At 43.3% G+C, this 21,814-nt stretch overlaps 1 protein-coding gene and 1 long non-coding RNA gene across 3 annotated transcripts in view; one reads left to right on the forward strand and one right to left on the reverse strand.

Annotated features, from left to right (window-relative positions):
* Positions 1-21,814, forward strand: part of LOC307040229 (spondin-1-like) — a 143,883-nt gene that overhangs the window by 1,620 nt on the left and 120,449 nt on the right. For both annotated transcript variants that reach the window (XM_079682867.1, XM_079682868.1), the window contains exon 2: positions 3,324-3,430. In XM_079682867.1, coding sequence (XP_079538993.1) covers positions 3,324-3,430 — 107 coding nt within the window. The remainder of the gene's footprint in view (positions 1-3,323; positions 3,431-21,814) is intronic.
* LOC307038397 lies at positions 14,180-21,625 on the reverse strand. Its single transcript, XR_013807987.1, has 3 exons — positions 21,338-21,625; positions 20,350-21,261; positions 14,180-14,424 (listed from the first exon to the last, which is right to left on the reverse strand). It is a non-coding gene; the product is annotated as an uncharacterized lncRNA (long non-coding RNA).

Below are 21,814 nucleotides of genomic sequence, written 5' to 3' on the forward strand. Positions count from 1 at the left end.
GAAATACTCTGTTACAAGTTTAAGTCTGGGCATTCAACATTGTACTTATCTAAACAAGTATAACCATCACAAATACATCAAGTACCACACTTAAAGTTCTCATAATGCATAAAGGACATTTTTGGAATAATATATATTCTACCACTATCATAATTAATTAATGTGCTTTTGTTAGCTGTTAAAGGTGGAACTAACTTGAATGACTTTTTATACTGCTAGTTATAATAATACATAATACAACATCATGATTCATTACTTGATTATATATTTTGTAATTAATAGTGGCAACCTGCACCGTAATTCATCGTGTCAAATAAAGAAGTGGAGTAAAAAGTACACTATTTGAGTACAAGTATGAATTTGCTATACTAAGTGAGGTAAGTACAAGAGCCTCAATATGCAACAGTGGCCTACTTACTCAGACATTCTTGGTGAGTTTATAGCAGTTTCAGAAACAACACAAATACAGCTGTATCCCTTTCTCTACTTTTAAATTCAAATAGTATTCAGAATAAAATATCTCCACTGATAAAATGGGAATATTTCAGAAGACCAGGCTTGCTACAATGTTGACACAGGGCGCAACAATACAGACGAAATTCAAGGGTCCTCATCCTATAAGACTTGAGATTATGGACATTTTTGACTATCCAGGACTAATCCCTTGTCAGTGACCTGTGAAGGACATCACCCAAGGAAAACGAATAAAACACTGCCTTAGGTAGCAAATAAGTTCACTTTTTTGAAAATATTGACATCTTCCTTATCAGCACCAGGAGCACAGTCTAATATAAATGGACTGGTATGAAGATGCAAGGTAGGGCACAGGGGCGATCCAAATAATATTCCACTCAGATTTATCATGGATCCTCTTCTTAGCTGTGCCCTGCAAAAAACTCCCTGCAAAATATATTATGAAGAACAAGAATCGGGAGGGATGAAACCCTCTTTAATGGTCACACATGCAGAGCACACAGCACACACAGTGACATTTATTCTCTGATTAATTTCCTTCATGATACCTAAACTGTCGCTAGGGAAAAGATGGAAAAATAACCATAAGAGACGAAAAGAGGTCAAAAGACTGGGAACAGCAGAAGAAGACAGACAGGAAGTAAACACTAAAGGGAACAGCAAAAGAAGACATACAGGAAGTAAACACTGAAGGGAACATGGTATGGGCTCTGGCAGTGTTTAAAGACAGGTTAATAAAGGAAAAGAAACCTCGAACAGACTTGGACAGTTACAGAAAACCTTATTCAGTGTGTGCTGCATTTTACGTTATGTTGTTATTGCCGTAGTTCCAGCCAGTTTTACACAATGGAACGAATCATTTCTTCTTTCTGGAAGGAATACAATATTTTCTTTTCTCACGAGAAGCAAAACGATTGGTGTTCTTTTTTAAATGTATTTCTTCCTTGCTGAAGATTTCTTCTTTCTTCAATCAATCAATCAATCAATGTTTATTTATATAGCCCAATATCACAAATGTTACATTTGTCTCAGTGGACTTCACAGTTTGTACAGAATATCAGTATGACAATACGACACCCTCTGTCCTTAGACCCTCACATCGTACAAGGAAAAACTTCCAGAGAAAACCCCACAGTTTAAAGGGAAAAATGGGAGAAACCTCAGGGAGAGCAACAGAGGAGGGATCCCTCTCCCAGGACGGACAGACGTGCAATAGATGCCGTGTGTAAATTGAAAAGATAATACATTTGCAACATAGGTAGTCCAAATGTTTTGAAATGCATGTGTGTATAATAAGAAGATGAATCCACGAGGATATCCATCCAGGACTTATGATCCAGGACCGCAGCCACGAACATTTATTTCTTAAATGCAGTGGGATACACATAGGACGATGCTCTGGCGTCATCACCCTCGCTCATTTGTCATATGTTTAAGCCATATGTTAAAACATTTCTCATTCTTCTTAATATAGACTATGTTTAAGGTGGATATGTGTTGACTTTACTCAGCAGATCTCTGTGACAGGATATCGTTTTTTGGCTTAGTGAACGTGTGATCTGCTCCGATCAGGAGCTGCAGCACCCCCCGGTCTTGTAACACGGAGCCCGTTTCCTAAACCATACTAAATATATGTCTGCATAAAGCTGAGTAATGATCGGTCATAATTACACAGAATTTGGTGATGATTAAATAGTTTACAGTGAGATCTACTCACATACTTTTGGCCATACTCACGCAGCCCTACAAATAAATGTCCACACAAATGTTCTTGAGCAAGTGTGCAGAGCAATGTTGATTTAAAAAAGCAATTTGAAGGTTGGATATTTGTAAACCTTTTTTTGTGTATACATTAGGGCCATTTGTTTTCAACGCCACAAGTTATTTTAACGTGGGATTAACGCATGTGTATTTCTCCTCGGCCCGCCCCTTAGTTTCAGAGCCCAAAGGCTTGACGTTGTTGTTGTTGTTGTTAGTTGTATGGTGGGAGATTCTAGCGTGAGATATGGATACAAATAAAGGTGTTTTAAACAGCAAGCCAAGCTAATGCTCAGCCCCGCTCCTGCCGCTCGCTTGCGGCAGACCACGCTTGAAAGTTTGCCGGGGAGACGCCTGGACAACAACACCGATAGCTAAATGGGGGGCTACAGCTTAACATTGTGGAGGACAAGGGGCTGCGTTAGATAATTTGGATCGCATCCAACGTGTCGACTGCACATCACAGCGCATTATTTTGACCCACAGTGGGAACTTCAGTCTGATGCTTTGATTGTTATGAAGACAGAGTAGCGGCATTTCGCCGACAACTGTAAACAGGCTTGTCTGTTTGAGAAACTGGCTCAGCGCAAAGAAGTGCACAGGGTTGGGAGAGAGTGTAAGAGAGAGAGAGAGGTTTCAGGTTGTTGTATTGAAAATATTCAGGAGAATATTTGTCATTGTTCCAATGATAACAAACAAACATTTGCATAAAGCATATTTGTCCACTCATATGTTGATAAGAGTATTACAAACTTAAAAAAAATACAAGGTACATTTAGAACAGATACAAAATGTGCGATTAATTCGCGATTAATCGCGATTAACTATTTTATTCGACTGACAGCCCTAGTATATTAATAATTTAAGATCCAAATTAATTCCAGTTTATTTGTAGTACTTTCTGTTTTTATTGTGACATTTGTTGGCATCAATGTGTGCATTTGATACAGATAATGGAGCAGTTGCTTTAGGGCCTCATATACCCCCCCCCACATTAAATTATCGGCCACTATACAGTACATGCACCATGTGACGTTAACCTTGATTTTTTAGTGTGCTTCTTCCTTACTTTGGGCTCTCTTCTTTAACAGTGATGCTCCTGGCAACCAGCCCGTCTTATTTCAGAGGATTCACCCTCATCGCTCTGAAGGAGGGCAGAGAGGGCACCACAGACGACGACTACACCGGCCAGTTCCAGGTAAGGATGAGCAAGTGTGGAGAGGGATGGAAGAATCGCTGAATACTCAATGAGTTGTTCTGAGTTGGGAACTCATTTACTTGCACGTGGGAGTCAACTTCCCGCTCTTTTCTGATATGGAGGTTAACACAACACAACAATATTCACGAAACTGTGTCTCAGGGCTTCTTAACATTTAACAACCTATTAATGTGTCATACCCACTTAACGGGAAGAAACTCAGCTATCAGACAATATTAAAAATGTTTAGCTTAACGAAACACAAGGGTAATACCAAGCCTCTGAATTAGCACTAAGCGAGAAAATGCTAACGCACTTTGCACAGAACTCACGGTAGAAATATGTTATACTTCATCGGATCTGCACAAATAAGATATCATATGAAAGCTGATATTCCACAGATTCCAATGGTATAAGCAGGCGTGCACATAACTTTTTGAGTGAGTTACTCAGATGAGTGCCAGGAGACAGCGTTTGGTACTCACCCCACACGAAGCGTGGTCCTCCTCAGTGTTTCCTTCACTGTCCTCTATTTACACTTCTTGCATGCTAGATGATGAAGATGATGAAGATGCACCTCCCTGTCTCTTTTTAAGCCTCCGATTTGCTTTCTCCAAAACTTGTTGCCAAAACTGTGAAGTTCTTGCATTTCATGAGGCCAAGTTGAAGGATCAAATACTAAGAAATGATCACATGACTTGAAGTCATATCTGATTTCAGATGTGGGAAGAAGTTACTAAGTACACTTATTCAAATACTGTACTTAAGTACCATTTTGAGATATTTGTACTTTACTTGACTTTGATCTAATTTTTAAAATTAGCTCCACCTTTACCAGCTTTGAAAACACTTTAATGATCAATCATTACAAAACATATCATATATATTATTCTGAAATGGACCAATCTGCACAATGACTACTTTTACTTTTGGTACTTTAACTATATTTTGATGATAATACTTTTTCTAATTTTACTTGAGTAACATTTTGAACGCAGGACTTTTATTGTAACAGAGTAACACTCTGGTACTTCTACTTTTACTCAAATACAAGATCTGAGTACTTCTTCCACCTCTGTCTGATTTCAAACTCTTCCATAATACCCTGAGTAAGTTTGCAACTATGTGTTTTACTCCACTTTGTTGTAAATGAAACTGCAGCAGCTTGACCACAGAGCGTGAACCTTTTGATCAGCTTATTTTGCGCAGTTCTCCAGTGTGTGCGCGGGGCACAGAATGTGCACAGGGAAGTCTCTCACTGCAGCCAGTTGGTGGAGTTTTGGCACAATTCTGTTGTTCATACCGACGTTAACCCTGTCTGTGCACACGGCGACCAACTCTGTTGTCCGGTGATCTAAGCCTCTGCCTCCTGTAAAGCTTCACAGGTCCGTCGGTTATGTCCTGCGCGGCTCGGCCAGCACCCAGTTCAGTCAGTCATAGAAAGTCAGAAGATGTTTTGCAATGAGCGAAACGGCAACGTAGCTGCTTAATGTCTTTTTTTTTTTTTTACATGTCTCGTAGTTTCCTCCTCCATTGACTGTTGACAAGAAACACGTGTAGACGAAATATGTGTTTTGTTTGGATGTTTTGAGGTACGCAAAGGCGCGTAGTGACACAAGTAACGTTACCTAATTCAGATTTTTGCCGCGCATGCGTACCTGCGTACCAGTTATGTGCACCCCTGGGTATAAGTATCATCACTGTGCGAAAACTCAGGGCAGCGAAGGCAAGCAAAGACAACACACAACTTCACTTTACGGGGCCAAAACAGCAAATATGTCTTACCTTTGCTGTTTTCTGATCAGAAGTTGTGTTCAATGGCATTAAAACGCATATAAACGCTGCTGAATGTTAATCCAATGTCTCTGTGTCCCTTTGAAATTATTACTGATAATCCATCATAACAATTATGGCATTAAACAGAGTTTTCATATATAGCTGCTATGAGAGCTTCCGGTTTTGGGCATGCTGGCTGCGCATCACTCTAACTCACCAATGGTAATGTTTAGATGGATTTACCGATGGGTTCCAGAGATATGGCAAATAAACCCAAATGACACCAGAGGTGTTTTTTTTGCTAAACCTCTCTAAAAAGGTCAAATCTCCCTTGTTTTGCATCAATCTTGATACAGGGTACTTATTATATGTTATAGTTTGGATTCCTAAAGCTTTTTATCTACTATCCCATCATTCAAGGGTGGTTTTCACTATAAGTAATGTTTTTTTTGGGACGGAAACTATAATTTACTTTTTTTTACTATGTTCAATCTGAATTTACTTTAAAATAAAAACATCTATATTGATTCCCACTTTTCTACATCCAACTTACAGGTGTATCATTGCTTTGAGAAAAAAAGATTATTAATTTGCCCCTTTTAGAAGTGAAGATATAGTCATTTGTTAGAGGGAGTTTGAGAGAAAGCAGGAGAGAGATGTGAGATGTTTGATTCAGCAGAAACACAGCTCCCACTGAGCAGCAGAGAGCTCCTGAAGAGAGAGCCAGACTTCCTCAATTACCTCCCGCTCAGTGTAAACAGGAACACACATCGGCGGCTGTGTTTCCACACACTGATCCTAACCAGACTCTTACCAGACGAGCAGGAGGCGGCTTTAATGCATGCAGCCAACAGCGAGAAGATGTTGCTTCTTGTTTCCACATGCCCACCAACTTCGAAACAATGTTTGTTAACATTTTGTAGGAATGCTGCCATTTAGGGAATCTTTCTGACTTGTTATCTTCTTTTTTTTATCATGTTAGCAAAATCTGTGTTTGCTGGCACTTTTTTGGTTTCCATTGATGATGGAGGGAAATAAACTACAATGATACATTTCGGCCTATCGTGTAGTAGCTGGCTCAGGCTTTTGACATTTACCATCGTTCCGTATTAGAATGAGTACAAACACTGTTTTAAAATTATCATTTTGTATTTCAATTACAATATATCACCCAGCGGTAGCAGGAATTTGTGAAGAAAACTTCAGGGGAAAACTGAGAAAAACTTTGGGTAAAAGGGGGATGCGTTTAACAACAGCAAAACCAAATAAAATAAAAAATCTCACTTTCACACAATTTACTTATCAATTTGGGATAAACAGTCTTATGCCTGCACAGTCACGCTATTTTCAGACTAAACCAACGTTTTAATTCACCCCACCTGTTAAAGGTGGGGTGGGTAATTTTGTAGAAACCAGCTCGAGTGCGCTAGAATTTGAAAATACTAGGGCTGTCAAACGATTACAATTTTTAATCAGATTAATCACAGCTTAAAAATGTATTAATCATGATTAATCACCATGTCGCGGCCCTGGGAGTATTGACGAGATCGACAAGATCGACAAGATCAACTAGATTGACTAGATACTGCTAATCCTATCACCACTACAAGCAACAGTTACAAGCTACAAAACAGCCACAAGCAACGCTACAAGCTACGCTAGCCGCAAGCTAGTCTGCACAAGCTACGCTACAAGCGACGCTGAAAGCTGTAAGTAAGCCACAGAACACCAAGAGAAAACATCATGCCTGGAGATAGACACAAAGGTCGATGTCGTAAACGAGGGACCCCCTCAAGACCGGCATTGACAGTCATATCTGTGAACATTGAATGCTTCTCCTCTGCAAAACAAACCATCTTAGCCGACCTATGCAGCAAGCAACACTGTGACGTCCTCTGCTTGCAAGAGACGCACAGAGAGAGTGAAAACAATCACCCCACCATACCAGGAATGGTCCTGGCCATTGAGCGACCTCACCGGCAGTACGGCAGTGCTATATTTGTAAAAACAGGCTCAGCTATAGAAGATACAGATATGTCAGATGGCCATAGTATCGAAGTCCTATCTGTTGAGCTAAGCATTGTTGTAGTAACATCTGTCTACAAACCACCACCTGTAGACTTTGTATTTTCCCAGCCAATCCCCAAAATACACGTCAAACCACAGATCGTTATTGGTGACTTCAACAGCCATAGTATCCAGTGGGGCTACCCTGAAATGAACAAGGATGGAGAAGCAGTATAGGACTGGATGGATACTAACCAACTAAGTCTGATCCATGACCCCAAGTTACCACACTTGTTTTTCAGTGCTCGCTGGAAACGTGGCTACAACCCAGATCTCACCATGGTCACAAGTAACATCGCTGGACTGTGTAAAAAGACGGTGCTGGACCTTATTCCATCAAGCCAACACCGTCCCATTGGGATTCTAATCAATGCGGCTGTAGTCCCAGTCATCGTGCCCATTAAAAGGCGCTTCAACTACAAGAAAGCAGACTGGAAAGGTTTCACCAACGAGCTGGAAGAAAAGATCACAAACATGATACCAGTTAGCAAGAACTACGACCAATTTGCTAACTTGGTGCTGAAAACTGCTCGGAAACATATCCCACGAGGATGTAGAGTTGAATATATACCGGGACTTTCAAAGGACTGTGCAGGACTCTATGACAACTACGTCAGCATGTTTGAAGCAGATCCCTTCTCAGATGAAACAACTACCCAAGGCGAGAAGGTGATGGAAAGCATTGCCCAAGAGCGAAGCAAGACCTGGAATGCTCTTATAGAGTCCACAGACATGTCAAAAAACAGCAAGAAAGCATGGGCACGTATTCACAAGCTACGAGGTGACCCTAAAGCAGCTCCTCAGCACCCAAAAGTCACGGCCAACCAAGTTGCCAACCAATTGCTAGAAAATGGAAAGAGTAGAAAGAGAGGGGAAAAGACCAAGAAACCGCAAGAAATACATTGAGGACCCTGCTTTTACAAGACAGCTCACTATGGAAGAACTGGAAGGGGGAATCTCTATCCTCAAACCAGGAAAGGCAAATGGACTGGATAATATCGCAACGGAACAGATCAAGCACTTCGGTCACAAGGCAAAGACGTGGCTCCTACAGCTCTACAATGAGTGCTTAACAACACACAAGCTCCCTAACATCTGGAAGAAAGCCCACATTATAGCACTGCTGAAACCTGGGAAAGATCCATCCGCTCCCAAGAACTTCAGACCAATCTCACTTTTGAGCCACACCTACAAACTCTTTGAACGTCTGATCCTCAACAGAATTGGTGCCTTTGTTGACGAACACCTCATCCCTGAACAAACAGGTTTCCGCAACTAGACTAAAGTCGACAACTAGCCAAGTACTCAACCTCACCCAGTACGTCGAAGACGGATATGAGGAATGGATGGTAACTGGTGCGGTGTTTGTCGACCTCTCAGCTGCCTATGACACAGTCAACCACAGACGTCTCCTCAGTAAGGTCCTGGAGACCACAAGAGACACCCGTCTGACAGAGCTGATTGAAAGCATGCTTGAAAATAGGCACTTCTTCGTTGAGCTAGGAGGAAAGAAAAGCAGGTGGCGAAGACTCAGGAATGGCCTCCCACAGGGAAGTGTGCTTGCACCGCTTCTCTTTAACATCTACACCAACGACCAACCAAAAAGTGTAGACACCCGCCACTTCATCTATGCAGACGATCTTGGCATAGGTACACAAGCCACTGATTTCAAAACTGTGAAAGACAGACTCTCTAACGCTCTGGCAGAGCTAACACCTTACTATGAAGAGAACCACTTACGTGCAAACCCATCTAAGACACAGGTGTGTGCCTTCCACCTGAGAAACCGTGAAGCCAAGCGCCAACTGAAGGTCAGCTGGTCAGGAAGCTCCCTTGAACACTGTGAGCACCCAGTCTACCTAGGGGTAACCCTGGACAGATGCCTCTCTTTTAAGACCCACACTGAAAAGACCAAGTCCAAAGTGAGTACAAGGAATAACATCATCCGCAAGCTCACCGGCACGACCTGGGGTGCAAACCCACAGACTCTGAAGTCAACCGCACTAGCCCTCTGCTACTCAGCTGCCGAGTATGCCTGCCCAGTATGGGAACGAGCTGCCCATGCCAAGAAGCTGGATCCCGCCCTCAATGCTAGCTGCCGCATTATCACAGGCTGCCTGAAATCAACACCTACAGACCGTCTGTACATCCTGGCAGGCATAGCCCCACCAGAGATACGACGAAATGCAGCAAGCAAGAAAGAGCGCCAACAACAGTCTACTGACCAAAGACATCCTCTCTTTGGCCATGTGCCAGCCAAAAGCCGCCTTAAATCCAGGAAAAGTTTCCTGAAGAGCGTACCACCCCTCGGAACACCGAGCACAAGCAGTGAAAGAGTCACTCGGTGGGAAGAAAGACTTGACAACCTCCCATCAGCAACAACAATGGAGCTAAAGGCGAGCGAGGCACTGCCCCCCTGGAGCAGACACCAACTACGCAGTGTGGAAATGCCTAAACAGAATAAGATCTGGTGTTGGACGTGCAAAAGCCACTCTCGCCAAATGGGGATACCTAAATGACGGGGACGTTGTGTGTGACTGCGGCATTGAACCACAAACCATGCAACACCTCCTGATATGCCCCCTGCTGGAGCAACCCTGCACAACATCGGACTTGACAGAGTTTAATGAGAAGGGACAGCAATGTGTTCAGCTGTGGCTGAACCACATCTAACTAAGCCCTGTAACTGACTGCCTTGTGGACACGATAAGAAGAAGATCACCATTCGAACTATGTCCAAAATATGCCATTTCTTTATGTATATTGTTGTGGGAATGGAAAGATAAATGAAAGAAGGCAGATATATCCATTTAACATACAGTATGTATGTATGTTTATTATAACATTGTTCTGTGTGTCAAAATGAAAGACAGCCCACACACCTATAAATCATCAAACCGTGGGGTCTTATTTCATTACGTGTTGATTTCTATCAACACGTAATGTTGTATCGATATATATAGAGATGTACTACAGCAAAAGTATTCTCCGTCAGGACTTCCTGCAACAACACCACGCTGTTATCGTGATTCTGATTGGCCAGAAGACATTATCAAAGATCTTCTATTGAGAAGACGATCACTACGTGCCAAAAGTTTTCAAAACCGTTTCTAGTCTTCGGTATTTCCAGACAAGTGACTACTGAAATCAATCTTACTAACTGCTGTCTGTGCAATTTACTCGGCGCGAGTTGGCGGACTTTATTTTGCTTACTTTAACATCATTTTTCATGGTGGGGCTAAGGTGGGGCTAAGCCATTTCTTGGTATGGCTGTAGCCTACTCCAGCGCTGCCACTGGTGGGATGTATGGGGCGGGCCATTCTGCACATGCGTTAAATGCGTTAAATATTTTAACGCAATTAATAAAAAAAATTAATTAACGCCGTTAACGCGATAATTTTGACAGCATTAGAAAATACACAACCGGAAAAAATCTGCCACTCCCTTACAGAGCCCCTCCTCCAACACACACGAATGCGCACATGACCAGTGAGGGCACGAGATAAGTTTGGGCACAGATGGAAGGCTGACAGGCAGGTAGGCCATCCAGTTATTTTAGCCGGGCCGGCTAAAACGATTGATCGTGCTTTTTACAGTACTACGGCTTCCACAGATGACATTTTTTATAGATTTTTTGTCAAAGCACTTAAGATATTCATTGCTATAGGGATGTTAAGAGCATTCCATGGAATATAACAAAAAGTGTATCTCGAGCCGGTTTCTCAAACGTACCTACCCCACCTTTAATAGGTATGTTTTTAGACGCACTTCTTTCTGTTTATTATGGCCTTTCCTCCAAACACAATTACATTTTTACTAACATATAACCAACCCTTAACTCCAGCCAGGGTGAAATTCTTCAGAAACTTTTAGTTTGTAAGGTCATTGCCCGCCATTTTCTTCTTTATAAAGCATTGCAAATGAGACGTCAGTTTGTGCATTGGCTTGCATACATCCATCAACAATTCAATTTTTTTTGTTTCCAAAAATATATGTGCTTACATTGACTCCTTCATAAAAGTATTATTTGAGAACGGTTATATCAGACTGTATCGGTTTTAGCTGTGTATACCTAATAAACTGTCAACTCAGTGGAATATGCAAGTCAATGCCATATGGGCGTAGATATGTCTCATAATTATTTGTGTGAACAAATAATGTGTGTAAATATGTGATTTGTAAATGTAGAACACCATCCACAAATGCATTTAAAAGATTTGCAAACTCACAAATAAATGTACAAGTGTAAAATGGATCTGCAAATACGCTAAATATGTTCACAAATAAAACAAAAGATCTGTGAATATCTCTTTAACATTTACAACTTTCGATCAGGCATTTGTGAATCCATTTTGTATTTGTTGACCAAAATGCGCTTGTGGATCTCAAATCTCTGCTCATGGATCTCACATTTCTGCTTGTGGATCGTCTTTTTACACACACAGAATTTTGAGACATACTTTCCGCCGGTCTCGGCTAAAATCTACTCGTGTCACTCGGTTATTTGCGGAAACCACGTGATGGCCCGCTGATGACGAAATTTTCGCATGATTTCAAAGTAAGAGCATGATGGTTTGTTTAATGCTCTGTTTTTTTATTATAATGAACAGCGGAACGTTAGATGCATTCTTACTTCACCATCATCATCATGTTATAGTGATACAGTTAGTTTGCGTTTATTGGTTCAATATAGCATATACCGAGCACTTTTGTTGATGTTGAAGTACAGGCTATGCCACTTTCGGGTCCCGGGGGAGCAGCTGGCAGCGAAGCAATCCAAGATAAAACTCTTTCTTCATTGTTTTTTGTGTATTCAGTCAAGCGAGTCAAAGTTACAAAGCACTTCACATCTTATTAATCGGCCTAATTTTACCTTACCAGTGCAGTAATAAAGTAATCTGTAGAAAAACACCGTATTTAGGTTAGTCTTCATAGTAAGGCTACATTAAATGTTACAATATTAATCGTGTCCTTTCTACTGTATATGCATATATTCCTGTCTATTGCTTTCATTTGTATTTAATGTTATTGTGTTTATACTTGTTTCCAAACATTTCACAATTTGGGATGAATAAAGTATCTATCTATATATGATATGCATCTATCTATCTGTCCGTCTATCTATTTATCTATCTGTCTATCTATCTATCTACCTACCTCCCTATCTATCTATATATCTATTTATCTATCTATCTGTCTATCTATCTATCTATCTATCTATCTATCTATCTATCTATCTACCTACCTACCTCCCTATCTATCTATCTATCTATCTATCTGTCTGTCTGTCTGTCTGTCTGTCTGTCTGTCTGTCTGTCTGTCTGTCTGTCTGTCTGTCTGTCTGTCTGTCTGTCTGCCTGCCTGCCTGCCTGCCTGCCTGCCTGCCTACCTACCTACCTACCTACCTACCTACTAGTTGTTTTGTTTGGAAAGGTTTTGTCATTGTATTGCTCTTTACCGGCACCTGCAGAGTACAGGACTTTACATTGTACTTATAATTTTACTTTGTAACTTTGACCCGCTTGACTGAATACACAACAAACAATGAAGAAAGAGTTTTATCTGGGCTGCTTCGCTGCCAGCTGCTCCCCCCGGGATCCGAAAGTGGCGTATAGCCTGTACTTCAACATCAACGAAAGTGCTCGATATATGCTGTATTGAACCAATAAACTAACACAAACTAACTGTATCACTATAACATGATGATGATGGTGATAAAGAATGCATCTAACGTTCCGCTGTTCATTATAATAAAAAAACAGAGCATTAAACAAACCATCATGCTCTTACTTTGAAATCATGCGGAAATGTCGTCATCCGCAGGCCATCACGTGGTTTCCAAAAATAACCGAGTGACACGAGTAGATTTTAGCGGAGACCGGCGGAAAATATATCTCAAAATTCCGTGTGTGTAAAAAGACGATCCACAAGTAGAAATGTGAGATCCACGAGCAGAGATTTGAGATCCGCAAGCGCATTTTTGTTCGACAAATACAAATTGGATTAACAAATGCCTGATCGAAAGTTGTAAATGTTAAAGAGATATTCACAGATAGTTTTTTTATTTGTGAAAATATTTAGCGTATTTGCAGATCCGTTTTACACTTGCAAATTTATTTGTGAGTCTGCCAATCTTTTAAATGCATTTGTGTATGGTGTTTTACATTTACAAATCACATATTTACACACAAATTATTTTTATGTTCACACTAAGACATATTTATGCCTATAATGCCATATCATGGACATGAAACCGGGAAATTATCATATTAAACAGAACAGGGCTACAAATGGCTGTTAAAAAATTGCAAGCATGGCTTTGTCATTCACTAAAGGAAAACCACTTGAATCCTGTAATTATCACCATTTGTGTTTTTATGCAAATCTAAATGTAGTGCGTTTTTTTTACAGATAATTTTGATGATGTTTTTGTCTTTATTTGACAGTAAAGAAAGATATTTACTAATTTAAAAGTTTCTAAATATTTTATTAGAAGAATCAGAATTGTATAGTCATAGGAGAGTTATAGGCTCTTCACATTCTTTCAAGAGCATTTATTCATTCAGTGTGAATCATCCTGACTCTGGGAACTTGGTGTCTGACACTGAAGCTGTATGTCGACACTTGTTTAATTTGGTCAGTCATTTATTCAATTTCCTTCTTCTGCTCGTGTAAAGTCTCGCATGCCTGGCCGAGGTTTGAACCTTTATGTCTTGCTCAGACTGAGTTTACTCTGCTTTTTGAACCACTACGTTATAGTGAAAGTATTTGCAAAAGTATTGTTATGAACTCAGACACTCAGGATATAGGACCCAATTGCACGACCCAGGAGATAGAGGTAAAGTATTTGCAAGATACTTTATTTTCCCAACAAAGCAAGATGAACAAAAAAAGGTCACTATCGAATCTCAGGATGAGATGACAAAAAATGAGAACAAAAGGAAATCGCTCACGTAGTGAGGAACAAAAACTTTTCTAGAGCACAAAAAGAGCATAGACCTGACCATGGCATGAGACAAGACAAACTGACAATGAACACTGGGAGACAGGGAAATTTAAACATACGACAACAAGACACAGGTGAAAACAATCAGGGGCGGGGCGGGGCGGGGCTGGTGCTGATGAGCACAGGAGGTAGACAATCAGGAAGCCTGGAATGAGAGATTAATGGTGAGTGACAAAACAAACATAAAACAACATGAAAATGAACCTCTCTTAGCATTTATGTCGGTGCACAACAGTACCCCCCCCCCTCTAGGGCCGACTCCTGATGCCCCAGGCTGATTGTAAAAGTCGTGGATAAGAGTCATGTCTATGATAAATTAAGCAGCTACCCAGCTTCTAGCCTTAGGACCGTAACCCTTCCAGTCTACCAGGAATTGCTTCCCCCTCCCCCTATTACGGACCTCCAGCAGCTTACGGACTTTGTAAACTTCACCACCTTCAAAGAACTGGGGCGGTGGAGGGGGCTTGGAGGCGGGAACAAGTATGCTCTCACACACCGGCTTGATTTTACTGACGTGGAACGTCGGATGTACTCTCATAGTCCTGGGAAGTTGCAAGCGTACAGAGACCGGGTTGATGACTCTGGACACCGGAAAAAGACCCACAAATCTCGGAACCAGTTTGACATGGGCGACGTGGAGTGGTAAGTCCTTAGTGGAAAGCCAAACTTTTTGGCCTGGTCTGTAGGAGGGAGCAACCCTGCGACGGACGTCTGCAACAGCCTTCATCCGAGCTGAACTTCGGAGAAGAGACTGGCGAGCACCAGCCCAAACTCGGCGACAAATGAAAGCTTTAGCGCAAGTTCAATAAGGAAGACCTAACAATGAGTCACTTACACGTCACTCTATCGCTCTCTCCCCCCTCATTAAATGCGTGGGCTTCACCCCTCAGCAGCCTATTGCTGCACACGTTAAATTCCTTAAATGCCTGCTCTTCCTTCCTGTCAGCTGTCATTTCAGGTGACCACACACAAGCAGCAGCAGGGCTTCGTCCCAGCTCCAGGTATATATATTCATCAGCTCCGCAGTCTTGCGGATTAAGCTACAGGCGGCGTTCCCCAGTCGGCTAGCGGTTCCAGCCGGCCACCCCGCAAACCCGGACGCGGGAGGAAAAGACAAGGATCCTGGGCTCCACGGAAGTTCCTCCGGCTTAATGGAAATGGGCTACTTCAGGCAAAAAATTGACGCACGCCTTCAGTCTCTCGAGAGGGCATCACTGGCATCAGGGCCGCTCAAATGCGGCGCTTCCGACCTTCACGCGGAACGGGCCCTTATCGCTTGCGAAGCTTCACCCACTTCTGGCTTCAACCACAACCCCTCTTGCAGGCAGGCAGGGCTCAAGCTACATCCCATTGAAGCTACTTCTCCTCCCGGCTCAGTAGCCAGTACTGGACACTAAGTGCGTCATAGGCGGCTATCAGGTTCAGTGCACAGCAGGCTCGCCTCCTTTCCCTGCTTCTCACCGCTAAAACAGGCGTCAAGGTAGCGCTGGCAAGAAGCAGTTTGCAACAAATTCACGAGATGTTCGTTATATGCATTGCTGCCTTTAGGTCAGGGTTAAGGTGAGTTCCAGGCAGTGTCGGGTGTAACGTGTTACAGCATGGAATTATACAGTTCGGGTAACTACTACCCGTCACAATGCTCAGTAAGTACCGCAGTTTCAAGCTTCACACAGTCACGGATGCTGCCCCATCCGTTGGTTTTGGGGGGTTTCTTTCAGGGAGAAGAGAAGTTCATGTAAGATGATAGAAGACAGTCTTAATCACCCAATCAAGCATATCAGCATCTATGTCTCATCGTGGCGTAATTAATCTGCTAATTAAGCTAGTCCTATATCCCGGGTCATGTTTCAGTATTTACCTAAGCGTACATCATTTTATGCTGCGCATATTGCACTTCATTTATATTTTGGTTTCATGCGCACATGGCTTGCGATAAGCCAGGTTATGATATTCATGCGTCACTGTACTCATGCTAACAGCTGCATTACATGGTCTACATCTCCCTATTCGCCCGGGCATCGGCTTGTGCCGGCAATCCAAGATCTCTCCAGTTTACCTATGGTAAACATGCATATAACTGGTGGTGGTGTCTAATAGCATTCCAGGGCTTCGTTCAGGATAGATGCAGCAACCCTGCCGCCAATCAAGGTATTCTTCCTCTTCCCTACAACAACTGGACGGCGGTCCTCCTCTGCCTTCACATCCTACACTCGCCCGGACATCAGCGCCGTGCTGGCCATCCAAAGATCTCTCGGACCCCAAACCCGGTATTTATGCATCCCAGTGGTAAGTGTTCATCCAGAAAAAAAAACAAAAAAAAAACCTTAAGGACGTGCACTGCACGTTCTTCGTTTTGGGGAAAATATGCATATTACTGGTGGTGGTGTCATTAGCATATCAGCTCACATATCATTGTCATGTTTCTATCCGAATTCTAATTGTATCATTCCATCTAAAGATCACAGGCACGTTTACTCTTGCAGTTCATGTCGTGTCACATGTTTCATTTCAGGTCACTTTCCATGTCAACCATCGTTTGACCGGAAGGGTCTCAGGCTCGTGCGAGCCAGGATACGACATCAACACATTTTATTTTCATGTTTGACGGAAAGGGTCCCAGGCTCGTGAGCCAGGATGTGACATCCACGCATTTTATTTTCATGTTTGACCGGAAGGGTCTCAGGCTTGTGAGTCAGGACGTGACATCCACGCATTTTATTTCCATGTTTGACCGGAAGGGCCTGATGCTCACGTGAGCCAGGACGCGTCCATCCATGCTTATCCCACTCTATTCCTACGCTAGTCAATAACTGTCTTCTCTTTCCCCGTATAATTCTCTCATTTCATCCATAGATCACCGCAGTCAGCCCACAAGGTAAGAAACTCATTACATCTCAGTATTCTATACTTCACTGGTTTTGGGGATTTCATCGGAGTGGTTCTTTCCCTCCTGAATGATTATCCTGCAAACAAGGGCCTAATCGCCAAACACCATTCCATTCTCCTGTCGTATTATCATAGCAATCATTTCATTCATATGACGTGTAACAATAAATATGTATTCCATACATCACGTCTCTCCGGTTTGAAATGAAAGCTTTAGCGCAAGTTCAATAAGGAAGACCTAACAATGAGTCACTTCCACGTCACTCTATCGCTCTCTCCCCCCTCATTAAATGCATGGGCGTCACCCCTCAGCAGCCAATTGCTGCACACGTTAAATTCCTTAAATGCCTGCTCTTCCTTCCTGTCAGCTGTCATTTCAGGTGACCACACGCAATCCTCCTCCACCCCTCTCGCCTCCCGTCTCCTCCAGGACAAAGCTAAACCTTCCTCCTTCAGACCGGTCCCACCTACTTATCACCACCACCAGTGTCTAGACCCCGGGGATTTCATCGGAGCGGTTCTGTCCCTCCTGAAGGATTATCCTGCAAACCGGGGCCTAATCGCCAAGCACCATTCCATTCTCCTGTCGTATTATCATGGCAATCATTTCATTCATATGACGTGCAACAATAAATATGTATTCCATACATTCACGTCTCTCCGGTTTGAACGTTTGATCATGGCATGAGCCGATGGAACCATCACTTCTTCCTCGTTGTTAGGGAAAAGCGGAGGCTGGAAACCATTGACACAATGGAATGGAGAGAGACCTGTGGCTGCCGTAGGAAGAGTATTGTGGGCAAACTCGACCCATGTGAGGTGGTCACTCCAGGTGGTCTGGTTCCGGGAGACGAGACAACGTAGCGTAGTTTCTAGTTCCTGGTTCAGACGCTCCGACTGTCCATTTGACTGAGGGTGATATCCAGATGACAAGCTGACGGGGGCACCTATGAGTGGACAAAACTCCTTCCAGAAAACGGAAATGAATTGTGGACCCCTGTCGGAAACAATGTCATCATGGAATCCATGGATCCTGAATACCTGATTCATCATGACCTCTGCAGTGACTTTGGCAGAGGGAAGCTTGGACAATTGGATGAAGTGAGCCATCTTTGAAAATCGATCCGCCACTGTTAGAGCCGTAGTCTTGCCTCTGGATGAAGGAAATCCTGTCTCAAAATCCATTGAAATGTGTGACCAAGGACGTTGGGGAATCGGCAGCGGCTGGAGCAAGCCCATCTTGACCTGAGACGAGGTCTTATTATACGCGCACACCGGACAAGCCGCTACATACTCCGCCACATCCTTCCTCTTGGCTGGCCACCAGAAACGTTGTTTAATCCTGAACATTGTCCTTGTTACTCCCAGATGGCATGAAAACACAGATGAGTGAGCCCAGTGGATGACCTTGGAGTGAAGAGACTCAGGGACAAAAAGCAGGTTGTTGGGACACTCGCTAGGTGCTGGATTCATGACATTCGCCTTTTTAACGTCCAACTCCACCTGCCAGGAAAAAGCTCCGATCACACGGTTAAGTGGAAGGATGGTCTTGGGCTCTACAGCAAGTGGTTCTGGATCGTAAAGACGAGAAAAGCCTCAGCTTTTTGATTCTGAGACTCGGGACGAAAAGAGAGTGTGGAGTTGAACCTACTAAAAAAATAGTGTCCATCTGGCCTGACGGGAGTTGAGACGCTTAGCCTTTCTTATATATATTCCAGATTTTTGTGATCTGTCCAGACTAAAAACGGCTGCTCTGCCCCCTCTAGCCAGTGTCTCCATTCCTCGAGGGCAGCTTTTACAGCTAACAGTTCCTTGTTTCCCACATCATAATTCCTCTCTGCTGTTGTCAACTTCCGCGACAGGTAAGCACAAGGATGCATTTTGTTGTCTTCCACAGAACGTTGGGACAGTACTCCTCCAATTCCCTCATTGGAAGCATCAACCTCGACCATAAACTGGCGCTGGGGATCTGGAATGGTGAGTATAGGAGCTGATGTGAATCTCTCTCTGAGGCGTTGGAAAGCGAAGTCTGCCTGGGGAGTCCACTTGAAGGGAACCTTAGGAGAAGTCAGAACATGCAGAGGGGCAGCAACAGAACTGACATTCCTAATAAACTTCCTATAGAAATGAGGAAACCCCAGAAACTGCTGAACCTTCTTCCTGGAGTCTGGTGTGGGCCACTGGGAAACTGCACTGATTTTAGCAGGATCCATCTGGATATGATTAGACGAGATTATGTATCCCAAGAAAGACACCTCTTCTGTGTGGAACTCACATTTCTCTGCCTTGACATATAGCTGATTCTCAAGCAGTTTCTGCAAAACCTGGTGGACATGGTTAACATGAGATTTAGCGTCAGGGGAAAAATCAGAATATCATCCAGATATACGAACACTGAAATATTAAAAAATTCCCTTAAAACCTCATTCACAAAAGCTTGAAGCACAATCGCTGCATTGCATAGTCCAAAAGGGATTACTAGGTACTCATAGTGACCACTGAGTATTGAATCCTGTCTTCCACTCATCCCCCTTTCTTATTCTAACCAAGTGATATGCATTTCTTAAATCTAACTTGGTGAATATCTTGGCATTTTGAAGCAGTTCAAAAGCGGATGACATGAGTGGCAGAGGATAGCGGTTTTTCACCGTAATGTCATTTAGTAGACTGTAGTCTATGCAAGGTCTCAGAGACCCGTCTTTCTTTCCCACAAAGAAAAACCCCACTCCGGCTGGAGAAGATGAACGACGGATAATCCCTGACTTGAGTGAAGAGGAGATGTATTCGTTCATTGCTGCTCTCTCAGGTCTCAAAATCAAGTAAAGTCTCCCTTAAGAGATCAATGGGACAGTCAAAATCTCGGTGAGGAGGTATCGACAAGGCTTTGGACTTGTTAAACGCTTCCCTTAAATCATGGTAACAGGGATGTACCTTCTGAAGATCAGGATAGTCAGGGTGATCTATAATGATTCTACTAGAGTCTGTTGGTGCATTAACAGGTTGTGAAAGTTTACACCTGCCAATACAATCCTCTCCCCATTCCTTAATGTTCCCTGAACGCCAGTCAATGTGAGGATTGTGTGTTTTCAGCCATGGAAACCCCAAAATAATCGGGGCTTTCGTCAGCCCCTGAGTCTATTAACACACCCTGGTCAATGGCCTGATTGTTAATAAAAATGTTTACCTGAGTGACAGGTCGAGGAGGGAAGTCTGCGGGAAGCTTGCTCACCAGCGCACTCCTCTTGACTGGTGAGCTCGATCTTTTCCCGGGCATGAAGCGATTTGGTGATCCAGCTGGCGGCAGTAGAAACAACAACCCTCCCGTAGACGGCGCTGCCTCTCCTCCAGAGAAAGCCTGGTTCTTCCCAGCTCCATGGGTTCACCGGAGTCATTCGGAAGTGTAGTCCTCAACATGGGCTGGAAATCCCCAGCTGGCGGCGCGACCCTCCGAGGAGAATCCTGGAAGCTGGGAATAACGTCTCGGGTGCGTTGACGCTCTCTCTCTCTTTCTCGAAGATGGTTATCGATCCGGATGGCCACAGCGATGAGAGATTCCAGATCCCGGGGTATCTCCAGTGGAGCCAGCTGGTCCTTTATTGGTTCTGAAAGTCCCGTCATGAAGGCGTCACGAAGAGCCGGAACATTCCATCCGCTGTCCGCTGCCGCTGTGCAAAACTCGATGGCATAATCAACCAACTGATGGTTGAGCTGACGTATTTGAAAAAGTCTTCTGCTGGCCTCTGTAGCAGGCGACGAGCGGTCAAAAATGCGACTCATAGTGTCTGTGAAATCGGCTAATGAGTAACATAATTTGGTGTCTCTTGACCATTCTGCAGTAGCCCAGGCTGCAGCTCTTCCCGTTAAATGAGACACAATAAAAGCCATTTTACCATGGTCAGATGAAAAGTCTCCTGGGTTGTGTTGAAAATGCAGATCGCACTGTACCAGTAAGGCTCTGCAGTTCAAGGAATCTCCTGAAAATCTCTCCGGAAGAGCCAGCCGTAAAGGGGAAGAAACAACCTGACTTGGGTAGACTGTCAGCTGGAGTATTGACAAGCATATTCCCAGCTGTGGATGACGTCACCGGAGGAGCAGTCTGTAGGTGAGTGAAAAAATGATTAATTTGTGCAGTCAGTTGTTGCATCTTCTTGAAACTCTGCCTGGCGTCCTACCAGCTCTTTTATTCCCTGGTTGACTATGCCCAGCTGTTCCTCGTGGTGAAAAATCTTTACGCCTTGTGCTGACAGGGTGGCGTGAAGCGTTCGTGGGTCGGCTCGGTCCATAATGGTCAGTTTGTTCTGTTATGAACTCAGACACTCAGGATGTAGGACCCAATTGCACGACCCGGGAGACAGAGGTAAAGTATTGGTAAGATAATTAATTTTTCCAAAAAAACAAGATGAACAAAAAATGGTCACTATCGAATATCAGGATGAGATGGCAAAAATTGAGAACAAAATGAAAGCGCTCACGTAGTGAGGAACAAAACTTTTCTAGAGCACAAAGAGAGCATAGACCTGACCATGGCAAGAGACAAGACTAACTGACACTGAACACTGGGAGACAGGGGAATTTAAATATAAGTCAACAAGACACAGGTGAAAACAATCAGGGGCGGGGCTGGTGCTGATGAGCACAGGAGACACACA

This window comes from Notothenia rossii, assembly GCF_949606895.1.
Source record: "Notothenia rossii genome assembly, chromosome: 5".
In the NCBI taxonomy this organism is placed as follows: Eukaryota; Metazoa; Chordata; class Actinopteri; order Perciformes; family Nototheniidae; genus Notothenia; species Notothenia rossii.